Here is a 15,251-nt window from a genome sequence, read left to right as displayed (position 1 = left end):
GGCGACAGCTGGTGATAGTCCGGCCATCTTCAGAGACTCGGGACAACTATTAGCACACAGCAGCTTTCTGCACGAGTTCAGACTTCATACCGCAGCCTGAAGAGCGTCGCTGTGCCGCAGCAGGGCCTGAATTCCGTCAGCCGGTCCACAGTCCCTAAACTACACACTTACCGAGAGACGTAACTCAAACTAATGTCTCGAGACTCGAAGTCAAGTTGTCCCCGCCTGGTTCAGACAGTCGATAATTCCCTATCAAAACCCTCTGAAAATCATTACCGACATCTACCGACAGTCGAACTCGCTCTGACCTCTGCTACCACACCTGTCAGCATCCGACCCCGACTTGACCTCAGTTTGACCTATGAACCCGGTGACACCCAACCTCATTCTGACCTCACCTCTGACCCTGATCTGTACCTGTCGGAACTGGATTCACCGCTTCTGATCCCACAGTTCCGACCTCCTTTTCACCCCACATTTGACCCTGATCTGACCTCTGACCCCACATCTGACCCCGTTCTGACCTCGTCCGGGTAGAGGACTCTGCTGATCATGCCGGGCAGCACCATGATGAACACGGGCAGGATCTTGATGTAGCCGGCGAACAGGGTGGCGCCCTGCGCGTGCGACAGCGACCGAGCCGACAGCGCGCGCTGGACCATCATCTGACGACGGGGTGGGAGGATGTTAATGATGAAATGCAGTTCGAGCACCTGGGGCGTGGGTTTGGAATTCGAATAGGTACGAAAAACATGTCAACATGAAATGTGAACATGGAACAAGACATGAACACGTTTGGGAACATAGGACCTGTGACGGAAACCAAAAGTGTTGGCTACAGCAAAACGACCCTCGCCAACCATGGCAAGGCTGATTATATAAACGATTCAGTACCATGACTGTTGAACACCGGAGAGCTGTCCGACATTCGAGACACGGCCGACACAGCGCGGCCGACAGCTGTGCCCGATAAAGACCGACAGCTGTCCGATCAGACAGGCATCTGTCAGCTCAAACCGGCACTCAGCTCATGGTGATTAATGGTGATACGGTATGCGTCCCATAATATGGTGAGGCATGAAGATAGCAGAGTGAAATGAGAGCACAAGAGCGGCCTATGACTGAACTAGACATTATGTGACGTTGTTACCTTTAGCATTAGATAACATGACAAATTAAAAACAAGCCCTTTTGGTGTAAGGCAAGGGTACCCGGCTTGATTTTTATTTTATAATTTTCCGTACTTCCGCCAGCCAATGTGTGCGTACAAAATAAAATGCACTTACACTGTAAAAAAATTACTGATTTCCTAATTATACGGCCCCTTTTCGCTAACAAATGCGAGTAAGTGAAAAGTGACCGGATTACTAAGAAATTAGTAAACATTCTTTACAGTGTAATACAAACGATATAAATATAAAGGTTCGATATAAAGGATGGCGAATACACGTGCAAACGTCAATCACAGCGCACTGACAGCCCGCTGCGCCAAGACGTCAGCCAGACGCCCCTCCCCGTCTCCCCGCCCCTCTGGAGAGCGCCGACCAGACGGTAACGTCGGGGTGGTCCCCCTCTTCCCCCCCCCCCCCGGCACGTCGGAACGACAGTCGGCCGCCAGCCGCCACCCGAGGCCCATTAGTGGCCGACTGGGAGGCGTGGGGCGGGCGGCACAACGCCGGGAGAGCTGAGATTGTTAGGGCATGCACAGAGTTACAGCTCTCGATCCGTATCGCCCGGACAAAACAACGAACCATCACTCATAAAGACATAAACCCACAACAGCGATTCTTGATGTTTGCTTTGAACGTAATTGAACAGCCATTAGACTATTTCCCCATACAATAGTCGTCAAAGTCTCAGGAGGAAGCGTCTCACCTGATCAGCACACCAGTACCAAATGGAGGCCGGCGTCTGGCCCAGAATGAAGCCAGGCCACGGCATGTCCGAGTTTAGAGGGTCGCGCAGCATTATCCAAGAGTCCTGTGAAATAGAACGGTCTGCAGTTATACAATCAACATCGCGTTATAGCAAACGGTATATCGCTACAATGGACCGGCATATGGCCTCAAATAGGTACAATGGACCGGGGCATCTGGTCGCGTTTACTAAGCCGGACACTTTCGAACACGCCCAGAGATCAATGGCCAGCGTATCAAATAACCCTGTGAAGTTCCAAACTCCCGAGAGGGCAGGCTGCAGACGTCTGCAGCTGTCACGGACATATCCCGTCGTGGTTCGGCGGTATACGACCGGCAGACCGTGCCACCAACAGAAATGTAACGCACGACCAACGACCGGATGTGGGGAGCTCGGGAACCCAGGGCTGGGCGGCGGAAAGGGTAAAGGATGGCACGACTGAAGGTATCAGGGCAATGGAAGCTGCGACTTGTGAGCTGGAACCAATTGAGTCAGGGAAGCATCGATTACCGGACTAGTGCAAAAAGTCGTGATCTCGGGCAGTGTTATCTGATATCGCTGTTCAAACACGCTACGCTCATAGCTCTCACGCCATGACTGAAACGTAAACATCCTGGTAAGCAGAACTCGAGGAAAAATCCAGCTTTCACCAGATTATTCTCGGTAAGTCCATGAAAACGCCCCTCGTGCGTACACTTGACCTTCTCTTGAAGGGAGAGGGACAATAACCAACTGTCATCTCAATCAAAGTTTACAGAGCACACCGCACACACGTGTAGCGCCCAGCCCTCGCGGTACGCCCTTCCACTCTCCATAAGTACGTACCGTTGCCGGTACCCCACACGTGGTGTTGGGTATGGTGACAGAGGGGATCGCCTGGATGTACCGCTCCTGCAGCTCAGAGTAGCCGCCCACCAGGTAGAACGCTGTAACAAGACGGAACGGGGTGGTCAGCGGTCACACGGGATTGACGAAGGGGGAGGCATGGGGCATAAGGGGGAGGGCGAGGAAGAGAGAAAAGACGGAATATAACCAGCACGATACGAAGCACTGGCATGTCATGCCATGATCAGACTGGGAAAACCGGATAATTAGGGGAAGCGGGGGGAACACCGCCACTGTGGGAAACACCGCCACCCCATCTGGCGGCGAAAGTATGAACTATAAAGTGTGAAAATCCGTTATTTCCTATTAACCGCACGAAGGTAAGCGTCTTCTGATTTGTGTTCCGGTGTTTCAGTGTAATCGAAGCTCAATGTGGGCATTTAAAGAAAAATGCACATTCTCTTATAAAAATTCGATGAGTTGGGAGCACTTTTGAATGTCTTTAAGTAAAGACTCATTTTGATTTAGGTACTTGATTACGTCGAAAAATAACTGATCGGCTTTGTCCAGTAAGATAGGTTTGCTTGAACCGTGTAGTACATTCTTGCCGCTGGCGATTTTTGCTTGTGATCACTTATTGGGGAACACCGCCACCCCGTGGCGGTGTTCCCCCAATTGAGGTTGCGGTGTTTCCTGTTCGCAGCGTGGTAAGTGATGAAACTCCAAAGACATGCTTTATTTATGTTCGTAGATGTTCCTAAGTCGGGAATAAGCAGCTTATTTGATTTTTTTACTTTATATTTTCCATGCATCCCGACCAAGCACTTGCCAGCTGTATAAAACTGGCAAACAGCTGATGAACCTATACCTATTTATGTGTCCATTACCGATTATTTGCGAAAATTACCACTTACCGACAGGAAACTCATCGCACGCGATCTCTGAACAATGAAAAGCTTTCGTAGGGATGGGTTGGGTTAACATCAACACCGGTGGCGGGGTTACCCACACAATTTGTAGGTGGCAAATATGCAAGGTATTTTTAAAAGTCGTGATACATGAAAACCTTTTAGGAGCATGCAAAATTAGTACCTAAAACACGTGAGAAAATGTTTAAATATTGTAACCAAGACAATAACTACCAAGAGACTACACACATATTCTCTCATTTTGGCGAAAAGCTTAGGGGGGCGGTGTTACCCCCGCTTCCCCTAGGTTCTGTTCGGCAACGGACAACACCGAACATTTCGAGGGAACAGCCGAGACGGGAGGGGTCTGAGCGGGTTACCTTCCTCGGTTAGTTACCGCCAACAGCGACATGAAATTGGCGCCGGATCGGCGCCGGAAGTTTATACAACTACCCAGTCGGGGCCCGGAGATCGATGATTCATTCGTCAGTGTAGGCTTTACGAGATGCATTTAACACCGTGATCGGATTCATATACGCCATATAAATTATAATAGCACGTTTAAAGACGTTGCGCTCCTGATTGTCCAGATTAAGTTAATTAGCCAGCATCACTAAAGGCGAAACGACCCATTCGACACGGCCAAATATTATATTTAGGATATTAAACGATACTAAAACGATTAAAGGGTGACAGGTTCATGTTTGTCAACCTAAACGTGTGCACATAAAATGCTTCGCTGCTAAAGTGAATACACATCGAACAACTCCATGGACTGATAGTGCGCATATATCGCCGCATTATCGTGCACCGGTTATTGCTGAATGATTAATCGTTCGACACGGGACTGGGGAGGACCTCCAGTGGAGGATCCCTACTGTTTACCCCCTGGACTCCCACAAAAGACAGCTACCCATCTAACCCCAGCCTGTCTGGCGGCATCATCATCGGTACCTTTTCCCATGACGGCCAGCGATCCGAGGATCATGATGAAGAACTGCAGGGTGTCGGTGTAGATGACGGCCGCCAGACCGCCGAGTACCGTGGTCACCACCGTCACCAGCAGGATGCCGATGACGGACCACCAGAGCGACCAGCGCAGCGCCTGCTGGATGAATATGGCGCCCGAGTACAGGTTCACCTGCGAAAAGACGATTAATTTGCTTTAAAAAATCACGTCCTGTGCACAGGAGTTACATAGTACGGGTTCACTCAAAGCTATGTGAGCCGGTTCACTTGAAGGCAGATTATTAGTTCGCCTGTGTATAGACGATCAGGAGAGGAGGGTTCAATGGTGAACTGACGATCCCTTTGTACAGGTTCACACGAAGAGTGCATGCTCACCTGTGGATATGCTCATCAAGATTACTTTACAATTTTGATGCTCATTGCTCACGTCCGTATGCAACGATTTACCTTCAGTTCCATTTACAAATGCCATGTGCGTACGGAAAAGTCGCTTAGCTCAACGCAGACATGCGACTTCACGAGTCGAGGCCTGAGCCGGCATTGATTGCAGCTTTACCGGAGGTCCAGCACCAGACGGCCAGCCGTCCAATGACAAAAACAAATGCATTATATATGAACTCCAGTTCGCTCGATGGCACTAGGGAACAGGAACGTTATTGAAATCCTAGCACGCCTAGTACTTCATTAGTGATGGACACGTTCTGAGAGAATACGCTAGCTGTCGCCGAATTATGTAACATCAAATCAATAAATTCCGACAGAAATGTCGTAACTTCGGAACAAAATGGTAAGGCAAGAAGCGCGGGAGCATTTGAACATGGTTGTGCTTATTGGATTTTTTTTTTCAACCGGAATCACACACCGCCGGGATGAGTCATTATAAAAAACACGTTTTAAATTGAGAAGTTGCTTCTATCGACGCCAATTTAATATATTCATTATCAGCCAATGGTATAAACAAGCGTATCTAACTATAGAATAAAATTACGTCTCGCACGTTACCGGATAAAACCCAACCGTCCTTGTTCTGTGATTCCTGTTTCTCTCGCTGACATTGGTGAACCTTGAGTCGAGTGTTTTCTCAGTCAATTCAGAAATACCCTCTGCGTAACATCACATATCATCACAATATAACAGATTCTGTCAGTCACCCACTGCAAGGACGACTAGCAACACTCATCGATGACGGTGCAAAAGGCTTTTTACTACGGCTTCTCGCCACCGTCAATGGGCGGTAGTGAATCTGAGTGAGCCCTTTACTTGTTTGGGGGGTGTCCTTCCTAGCAAAGTATATCCAGGTACCTGGCTCAGTCATGCCATGTGATTCTGATGATACACCTCCCGTCTCCGCGCAATAATTTTCAAGCGCGGAAAAAAGAACGGTCATCTGAAGAGGCTCCACAGACGTAGGTGCTCGATTGCCGCTTTAAGATCATTGAACAAATCTTTATCACACAAACCTGGGTAGGGGCAAGCCGCCACATAAATCGCAAAATGATCGCACTGTCGCACAAACACTAACTCACCGTATCCAAACAAACAAGACCGTCCCACAGTGAGCAAACAGCACCGATTTAATACCGGTAAACGCCCAATGCGCTGACTCACCGATATTTTCGTAAAGATGTAAAGAATGAGTGATAGAATGGCCAAGTAGACCTGAATGCGGGAGCCGCCGAATCGCTTCTGCATGAACTCCGGCAGCGTGCCAACCTGAAACAAACACAATGAACCGTGAAATGACCTACAGGGATGATGTGAACGGCAATCTATGCAGAGGGTATTTTGAAAGACCCTGTATATACATTCCATTCCATATAGACATTGACCGAAGACATTGACGGAAGACATTGACGGAACGTTGTCCAAGGATTAGACGAAGCTCATGCGTTTTATTTTCACAAACGATAGTCTGATATCAGATGGAGGCTTTGCGCCTACGACTGAAAGATATATCGTCCTTATAGGTATCATAATAATTCAAATTAAACTACCGACGAACGAAACCCAATGCCGTCATTTCTGGGAATCCACCATAAAAGCGATGGGATGTCTATCGGGAAATCAATGACACGAGGGTCACTAACTGAATGAAGTCGAACTATACTACAGCTGTGAAAAGCGAACTATACTACAGCTGATCCTCCCCAGCAGTCGAAGACGCTTCCCGTCCCCTCCCCGCCATCACCAATCAGCGGTATCGGGTGTCGGTTCCCTCCGCCCCCTCCCCCCCCCATTACACCGGGCAGCGCTTCCGTCATCCGACCTAACGCCACCGAGCCAAACGAGATGGCGTGGTCACGGGGTACGCTCCAGAAACCTCTCTCCTTCCCGAGACGCTCCAGAAACCCCTCTCCTTCCCGAGACGCTCCAGAAACGTCGCTCCTTCCCAAACGCTCCAGAAACCTCTCTCCTTCCCGAGACAATCCAGAAACGTCTCTCCTTCCCAAACGCTCCAGAAACCTCTCTCCTTCCCGAGACGGTTTTCAACACACGCTCCTTCCGTGGCCGCCCATGAATCGGTGCCGAATGGTTTCGACAGCCGGCCCTATACGGTTCGCGGACGGGGGCATCGGTGGACAGTAAGGTCGACATCACTCGTGCACCTCTGAAATCCCCGGTGGAACTCCAGAGGGACACTACGAAGCTGGTGGGTTGGTGGACCGGGCGATTCACAAGGTCTTTTACTTGTCGCGATCGCTTTTAGGGCTCAGCGAATGTATAGTACATATGTAGCTGAGAAAGGTCATTTCTTCCTCGCGTCGAGGGAAGTGGATGTCTTTTTAGGGGGATGGCAGGGCCCAAGTCATTCGAATAATTTAAGTGAGTTATAGCATTTACCCATATGGAGTTACTTGGCTTATATCTAAATGTTAACATTTAGAACCTCACTAGTAAAATTCGAGAGGTGACGCCCGTATCGAGAGAAGCACGTTTATTTCACGGTTTCAGCCTATATCCGGCTGAGGCTGGCCTTCGAGGCAGTCGCCATCATATATGACCTTATAGATTGGGGATATGATATGATGATGTTTGAATCGCCCGGGCCCGGTCCTAATGCGGACACGCCCCGCTGAATCCTCGACTCGATTGGAATCTTTTTTTTAAAACGAGTACCAGTGCTCGCTCACTGCTCAATGCTCATGGTAATGGAATCTGGTGAATATACGCTCGGACTTCAGATCAGCACGCGTGCTTCTTTCTGATCGGACATAGCAGGCCCGCAGGACCACCGATACCTACATGACGCCATCCAACTGCCGAGTTCATGTTCAACCGGCCCTTCGGAATACTTAGGCGGGCGACTCACTCCCTGAGCGAAATCGGACAAAAATAGGTATCACGACCCCGTAGAGTGAATCGGCTGGCAGCAGCCCATGGCGGGCAGCACCGAGCAGTGGAATTTTCCACTCGAGCTTCTTTAGAGAGGTCAAAGCCACGCCGGGATCAGGTGGGCTCTAAAGGGTGCATACAACAGGCGAGGGGATGGGAGGGGGAGGGCGCTCATGAATCGTCACATCTCATGAATGTAGCCTGTAGGAGGCGCATGCAAGTCCCTCTGCACCCGTGCACAATAAGCAGACGACGTGATTACTCACCCTACTGGCTAAAAATACGGGCAGGAATATCCAGCCGAGCAGCTGTATCAAAATAATCGCCTGAAAAGGACACGATTGTTGTTAGCACTTAGCAGAGTACGCCGATGCGGGTGTATAGGTAAGTAATTGGTTCTAATTCGATAAGGACTCAAACAAGTAGCATGCCAATGACTCTAGTTAAAACAAGCTCTCGGACATATGTGAGCATCTAAAACTAAAATGTCTATAAGGAGTTAATTCATGATCTTGCCCACAGCATGTCGTTATTTTGCAGCAGCGGCCTACAAATTTTCGTAAGCGTGCGATCACTCATAATGAAACGCAAATGGAAGTTAAATGAAAGTTTAGGTTCCGAAGCATTGCTGTTGGTCGACACATAAGGACAAGATAAAGAATACGTGAATAAATGTGTTTGAACTGCTTGATATAATTAATTATGCAATTATGACAATAAATGCAAAAACTTACAATTTCGTAGGTACATACGTTGTAAACAAAAAGTGTGAAATAAACAATACACATGTTTCGTCCCATGAAACGAACCAGTGTCGTAGGTGACGACTGACGATAAAACTGTCGTAAGGGGTGTGATACGACGGTGTACTATTTTGATTGGTATGATACAGTGGTGACGGTCACCGTTTTAACCGTAACAAACGAAACGAGGTTGTCGACTTGTGCGGCCAGCCTATAAGTAATAAATAGTCCATTTGCCGGTGACCATTTTCCTAACAATGGACTCCGCATCAACACAACACGTTTCCATGCGTAAACAACTGGCACGAAAGACGTTCGCCAAAACATCAAACAGCTGCGATAATAGGTGGCCCGCCGAGACGCGCCGTCCTTACATTGAACTCGAAGGCGCCGACGCCGATGCCGGCCGCAGCCCCTGACCCGGCAAGGCCGATGAAGTGCTCCGAGCCGATGTTACTGGCGAACAGCGACGCTCCCACCTGACAGACACACAGCTCGTCATGGACACGACACAGAGCAAAACATAACAACGAGGCTGTAGAGCAATACGTTGTAAGCAGGCCACACTACTCGTGCTTACGTCTGAGTTTCCAAGAAGAAAGACAATTTAAACATCAAAATACGCGTCGGTAGACGTGTATTTGTCTGGGACTCTGTGATCCAAACAGATAACAGCGGGAGGAGCCAAGTTTTCAACGAAGGAATGCACGGCATTGGCAGCGAATTGAAGTTCAAACGATACTTCAGCTGCTGGACACCACACAGAAAGGTTTGGCAATCGGGTTCATTATTACGTTTATTCATAACATCATTGCATTTTTAAACAAATAGGTAGATCATAACAAAAGCAGCCCGATGATAATAAAAGGTCCAGTTTAATTTTCAGTAATAAAACGGTAAACGTTACTAAACGTTATTAAAACGTTTAAATGTTACCAAAACAAGGAGACAGAGAAAGAAGGAAAGATGAGACTGAAAAAAGACGTGGGAGGAAGAGAAGAGAGAAGAAGGGAGGAGAGAGAGAGAGAGAGGGAGAGAGAGAGAGGGAGAGAGAGAGAGGGAGAGAGAGAGCGAGAGAGAGAGAGAGAGAGAGAGAGAGAGAGAGAGAGAGAGAGAGAGAGAGAGAGAGAGAGAGAGAGAGAGAGAGAGAGAGAGAGAGAGAGCTGAGAGAGCTCTGAGAGCTCGGCTACTCACGGGAAGCCAGCTCATTCCCCGGCCGGCGAGAAAGAAGCCGCTGACTGTGCCCCGGTTCGGCCGGCACATTGACTGCGAACACAATACGAACAGTCAGTCAGGTGCGGAACGAGAGGAGGTGTAGCTGTAGGGGTATGTCAGGTAGGTATAGGTAATAGGTATACTGACATACTGGTCAGGTATTATTCAAACAGAAATCGGAGCCCGGCCGCCCAAAGTAGGAAGTCGTGAGATACGGGACCTAAGGACGAAACGGTTACTATGAGCCACTAGTCATTCAGCCATGACGGATGAGACCAAGCCGAACGCTTAAAACGGTTATCGGGGTTCCAGATTTTCTTGCTAGATGCCTGTACGGTAGGTGCTCGGAACACGATGCCGGAATCGGCTGGCGAACACGCATCAATGAGCTACGTCAATATCAAAGCCAATCAAGAGAAAATAACGTTTTTGGTGAGCATAGGCGGCGGAACGGGGAGGGCACCGGGGCACCGTGCCCCCTTTGATTTAAGCATTTTTTATTTTGGCCCCATGGGCGTGCATGGAAAGAATGGGACCAAAATTTGGCACTGCCCCTTTAATTGAAGGTGTTCCGCCGCTACTGTTGGTGAGAAGATCATAACTGAGGCGACAGTCATATATACCCGAAATACTTATCGGCCAGTAGAGGTTAGAGGACGGTCGTTCGTGTGTGTCTAGGTATCTTGGGTCGGTCAGTAGCTGGGGTTGATTGGACGAAAAAAAAGTGCCGAAATAGGTACTAAATAGTTTAGATGCGCTCCAAGATGGGCTCTATAAAACGAGTCTAAACTTAAAACTAAAACATCCATCAAATAAGGAAGGCCGAGATGAACACGCGATTGTCCGACATGGACATAGATAGACAAAGGCCCTAAAAACAAGGTAGACGGACGGTACACGCTGCAGAGTTGACAGTGTGCACTATATGCCGCTTTTTGCCAATGTCTGAATACTAACGCTACCTACTTAGGTACTATAGGTATTTATGCTCACGTATAAAACCAGTATAGCGCCTTTTGGGGCGACTAACGGAGCGAGCGAGGGGGTGAGTCTTGCACGTGCGAAATTTCGAGGGGGTACCTCCAACTGACTTGTGCAGGGCACCCTACTGACTGGTCTCTAGCGATGTGCCAAATTTGGGCACAATCGGCCCAGCCGTTCTCGAGATCTGGAAGCGGCACCCTGCACGTGCGCACGTGCAAAATGGGTCCCAACTGACTTGTGCACGGCACCCTAGTAACCGGTCCCTAACTGTGTACCAAATTTGAGCGCAATCGGTCGAGCCGTTCTCGAGATCTGGAAACGACCCCTGCACGTGCGCACGTGCAGCGGCACCCCAACTCTGGCACATGGATATGCAGTGCCTAGTGGGTGCCTACCTACATGCCAACTTTCAGCGCAATCGGCCAAGTAGTTACCGAAATATTGCAACAATTACAAAAGTGACACCTCTTCGTTTTGCACGTGGCACGTGCATAAGGGGTCACCCACATGCATCGGGAATAGTCCAATACTTGGTAGAAGGAATGAAGCTACCCTACAAAAATTACCGCATGTAAATCGGTCAAGTGGTTGCTGAGATATAAGCCTCGCAAAAGCGTCCGCACGGCCGGCCGGCCGGCCGGCCGCTCATACTCAGAAATTTCCGTTATTCTACGTAAGACTCCGCTCGCTTCGCTCGCTCCGTAACTACAAAAATAAACTGACAGAAATGTCTTGGAAAGAGTACGGAACTACGGGTTTTAATTACACCCATATTGATCCAAGAAAATCTACATGGCAGGTCTTCTGACAGACATCAGCAGTCTCAACAGTGCACTACGACGTGTCGTAGTTATAAAAAAAATCGTTGACGTGCCCTGACACATCACGGTGGGGTTGATCAGAGCGGCACCGCGGCTCAATTCGATGCCGGCACATCGATGATTCTTGCACCAGCTAGCATCGATCGCGTCGTACGGTTTCGTCCGTTCCGTCGTTTACCCACAGACCATTGCAAGGACGGTGATATTAAAATTACATGCGACACAAAGGAGACATTTTACATTGGCTAGGCTTTGACTTATTATCACTTAAAATATAACTAGTTGCCTACCTATAACCTGACTTTGGTCGACTGTGATAACCTCACCTGTTGAACGGCAGTATGCCATATAGCGACCGTACGGATGCAGTCGACAAGGCAATTATTACCCGGGCAAGATTATAAACTCGGTCCTCAGCACATAAGCTAACTAAGCCACTCGGTGAATAAGTTGGCTGCTGATGCGTGTGCCGATTGGGAGCCAAAGGTTGTAATGGGGGTCCTACCGGTAAAAAAGTGCAAATAGTCGAGAGTCGAGACGGTGAGAGTATTTAACCCGCGCCGGGCCGGGGGGGAGGTGTTTGAACACCCCCCCCCCCTGCGGTTTTTCGCAGATATCTCAAAAACGGCGGCGCGGAGCGCCGCCGTTTTTGGCACACCTGTTTGTGCATCTTTTCCGCACATGTTGTGAAAATTTCAGACCCAGGTCACCTTAGGTCAGGTCACCAGGTCACGCCAAGTGACCTCAGCTCAGAAAAAATAAGAATGCTCGTCATAGCTATACGGATTGATCGATTGCCTTGAAACTTTCATCGATTGATTAGAGCAACATTATCTATAAAATGTATATCTCGGAATTTTGATATCGGTGACCTAAGGTCAGGTCAATTTTGCGACCTCTCCATTATAAGTCAATGGGAGAAAATTGAAAAGCGTCTGTTTTGCACGAACGTTATTCTAGACACTCTCAAACATCGAGATGTAGGTAAAATGGACTCACTGAACCGGAAAATGGCAACTGTGACCCCTCGTTATGTCCCCGAGGTCATCTCAGGTCACGAACAGAATCTAACAGTTTTTCGCTAATAACTTCTGATAGAGACGTGCTAGAGCGCTGAAAACGCCTTAGATGTGTTCGGCTCGACGTTGCGGATCGACTGATATGCAACATGACCTTTTCCGGTCAGGTCATGACCTTGACCTGAGGTCAAATTTTCAAGTTGACCTTTCAAGGTCAAATTATAGTTCATTCGACGCGTCTCGACTAGAGGAACACGATGGTGGCAAAAGTAATGTCATGACTCTTTTGAGTCAAAAGTTATTGCCGAAAAAACGTTTTTCGTAAAAACGGCTATTTTGGAGTTTTTGCCCCCTGGAGGCTAAACCGTTGACCTGAGGTCAAATCTGAGAACATTACTCAGAAAGGTCTGTAAAAGGGCTATCGAATGCGCTTTTCAGCGGCGCTGTAGCTCTATCGGTTCCCGAGATAGCCGTTGGCAGTTTCCAAAATGTTGAAATAGTGGACATTTGACCTTTGGTGACCTCTGGTGACCTGACCTTTGACCTGACCCAAAAAATGACCGAAGTGTTTTCGTCCTTATTTTTGACGTTCTTTCGATTGCCGCTTACCGCGTGTCGCTACGTGGCCCAGGAGCCGAGTTAGAAGGGGGGGGGGTGTTCAGACACCCCCCCCCCCCCGGCCCGGCGCGGAATCTCAGAGCACCGGCCCGGCGCGGGTTAAAGTAGTAAAATAATTAATATTATTCTTATAGTGAATCTATGAGAGAACGTCATACCTACCATGCCTATTGTGTCTTTTCTCGTTAGCTTGATAGCCCACGACAACATAGATCGCTGGACAATGTAGTCGAGTTCAGCGGTCCGAAGCTCGCGACGGTCGCTTCGAGTCAATCTGTATTCCAGTGCAGTGCGTCCATGCCAACGTCCAACCTCTTATGCAAAGCAGCGTTGGCACGTCGTACGCAGTGTAAAGCACAGTACGCAAACAGTCATCACGCAGTCACGCACAAACCTGACTGAGCAGGAGGAGAGAATAATTGCGCACATCGTACCCGGCGCGGACCGTGCCCGAACCCATCACCTGCATGGGCCTGTGGCGGCTTCTCAGAAGGCCGGCACGCGGTACTCACGTAGATGCCGGTGGCCATCACCATGAGGAAGTACACCACTACCACCACGATGTCCACGTGGTTGAGCAGCGCCCGGTGCGGCTCGTCGCCGGCGTCCGACACCGACGGCGGCTCGGGAGCCTTCTCCATCGCTGTCGACGTCATACTGCCACCGTATCGACACTCGGTTCACGAGTCGGGCTATACCACGCCACTGGAGCCGTACTTCTCGAGATCGGGCACCACACGAGAGCGGCGTCCCTCCCTGAGCACAACACACCGGCCGGCGGCCACTGGCACCGGTCCAGCTCGCTCCAAGGACGGAAGGCGGGCGGATGCACCTCCGCGGACGAGGCCCGGACGCGCTCTGAGCCGACGCGCAGCTCTACCGGTGGACGCGCCGCCGCGGTCGATCGTCCCCCGAGGGCGGGGGCGGCGGCGGGGGCGGCGGCCGCGTGCGCCGGTGTGCAGCGGGGGGGGGGGGGGGGTTGAGTCAGATGTCCACACAAGATCCCATATGTCGAAAGGATGCTTAGTAACGGAATGTGAAGGAGACATTTATTTATACGATTCTTAACAAGACGGTTCTTTCCCGTCTGCTGGCCCCATCACGCAGGCATTGCTCCTCGGAGAGGAGGCTCGTATCGGATCGCATGATTTCGCACGGGCACGATTACGCACGACTATGACTCTATGTAGGTACCTATATCGAGCCAAATATCAAACACTTGCACCCCTATCTGTATCTGGCTTGTCCGTTTATGGTAATCGGCGTCGGGCAGGGCATATTTTAAGGATTTTTTACTGCGTCCCAAAGGTGGCATAGGGCACATGCTTCGATCGGAAAGGGCACATACCACATTGCAAGCGAAATAGCATATAATGCAGGTGAGATACACGTGTCATTGTGTAATGTGCCGGTGGAGGGACAGCAAGCGGGATATTGGGAGCGGGCTGTGATTGCTTTTGGCCAGTCTCGAAATTCGCCCAGTCATAGCGCGTTCTTTTTCCGCATTCAAAGGACGGACCGGCGATTTAATGACATTGATATTGCTGTTAGTCATTCGTTTTCCTGAACGTCGTTGGGCGTGTTTGACCTCCCTTGATGCACCTAAATGTACCTACGTTTAGAGAATAAACATAGATATGGAGACCCATGGAGGGGGGGGGGGCTGATAATGAGTTGAGCCGGAATTGGGATAGAAGCCGGTATGGGATTGGGATAGAAGCTCAGCGAGACTAAGGGATTGTGTGGTGCCTTCGGTACGCCCCTCAAAATCACCCGTGTAGGGCCCTCAGGGCCGCCGGTTATGAAGCCATTGGAGGCACTGGTGTGGGCCCTCAAAGGTACCGGTGTGATGCTCTCAGAGGCATTGGTGCGGGGCTCCAGAGGTGCCGCTGTGGGCCC

The 15,251-nt window shown here is 49.7% G+C and overlaps 1 protein-coding gene across 1 annotated transcript in view; it reads right to left on the bottom strand.

Annotated features, from left to right (window-relative positions):
- Window positions 1-14,245, bottom strand: part of LOC122383424 (sodium/glucose cotransporter 5-like) — a 22,209-nt gene extending 7,964 nt beyond the window's left edge. Inside the window, exons 1-9 of the mRNA XM_043369803.1 lie at window positions 13,865-14,245; window positions 9,890-9,961; window positions 9,070-9,174; window positions 8,219-8,278; window positions 6,228-6,332; window positions 4,605-4,791; window positions 2,743-2,843; window positions 1,876-1,980; window positions 525-665 (exon numbers count right to left, since the gene is read on the bottom strand). Of these exons, the coding sequence (XP_043225738.1) occupies window positions 525-665; window positions 1,876-1,980; window positions 2,743-2,843; window positions 4,605-4,791; window positions 6,228-6,332; window positions 8,219-8,278; window positions 9,070-9,174; window positions 9,890-9,961; window positions 13,865-14,008 (1,020 nt within the window). The 5' untranslated portion in view covers window positions 14,009-14,245. The remainder of the gene's footprint in view (window positions 1-524; window positions 666-1,875; window positions 1,981-2,742; window positions 2,844-4,604; window positions 4,792-6,227; window positions 6,333-8,218; window positions 8,279-9,069; window positions 9,175-9,889; window positions 9,962-13,864) is intronic.
- Between the last annotated feature and the right edge of the window lie 1,006 nt (window positions 14,246-15,251).

This window comes from Amphibalanus amphitrite, unplaced genomic scaffold, assembly GCF_019059575.1.
Source record: "Amphibalanus amphitrite isolate SeventyFive unplaced genomic scaffold, NRLGWU_Aamphi_draft 000012F_arrow, whole genome shotgun sequence".
Classification (NCBI taxonomy): Eukaryota; Metazoa; Arthropoda; class Thecostraca; order Balanomorpha; family Balanidae; genus Amphibalanus; species Amphibalanus amphitrite.
This window is presented reverse-complemented; position numbering and strand designations above follow the sequence as displayed.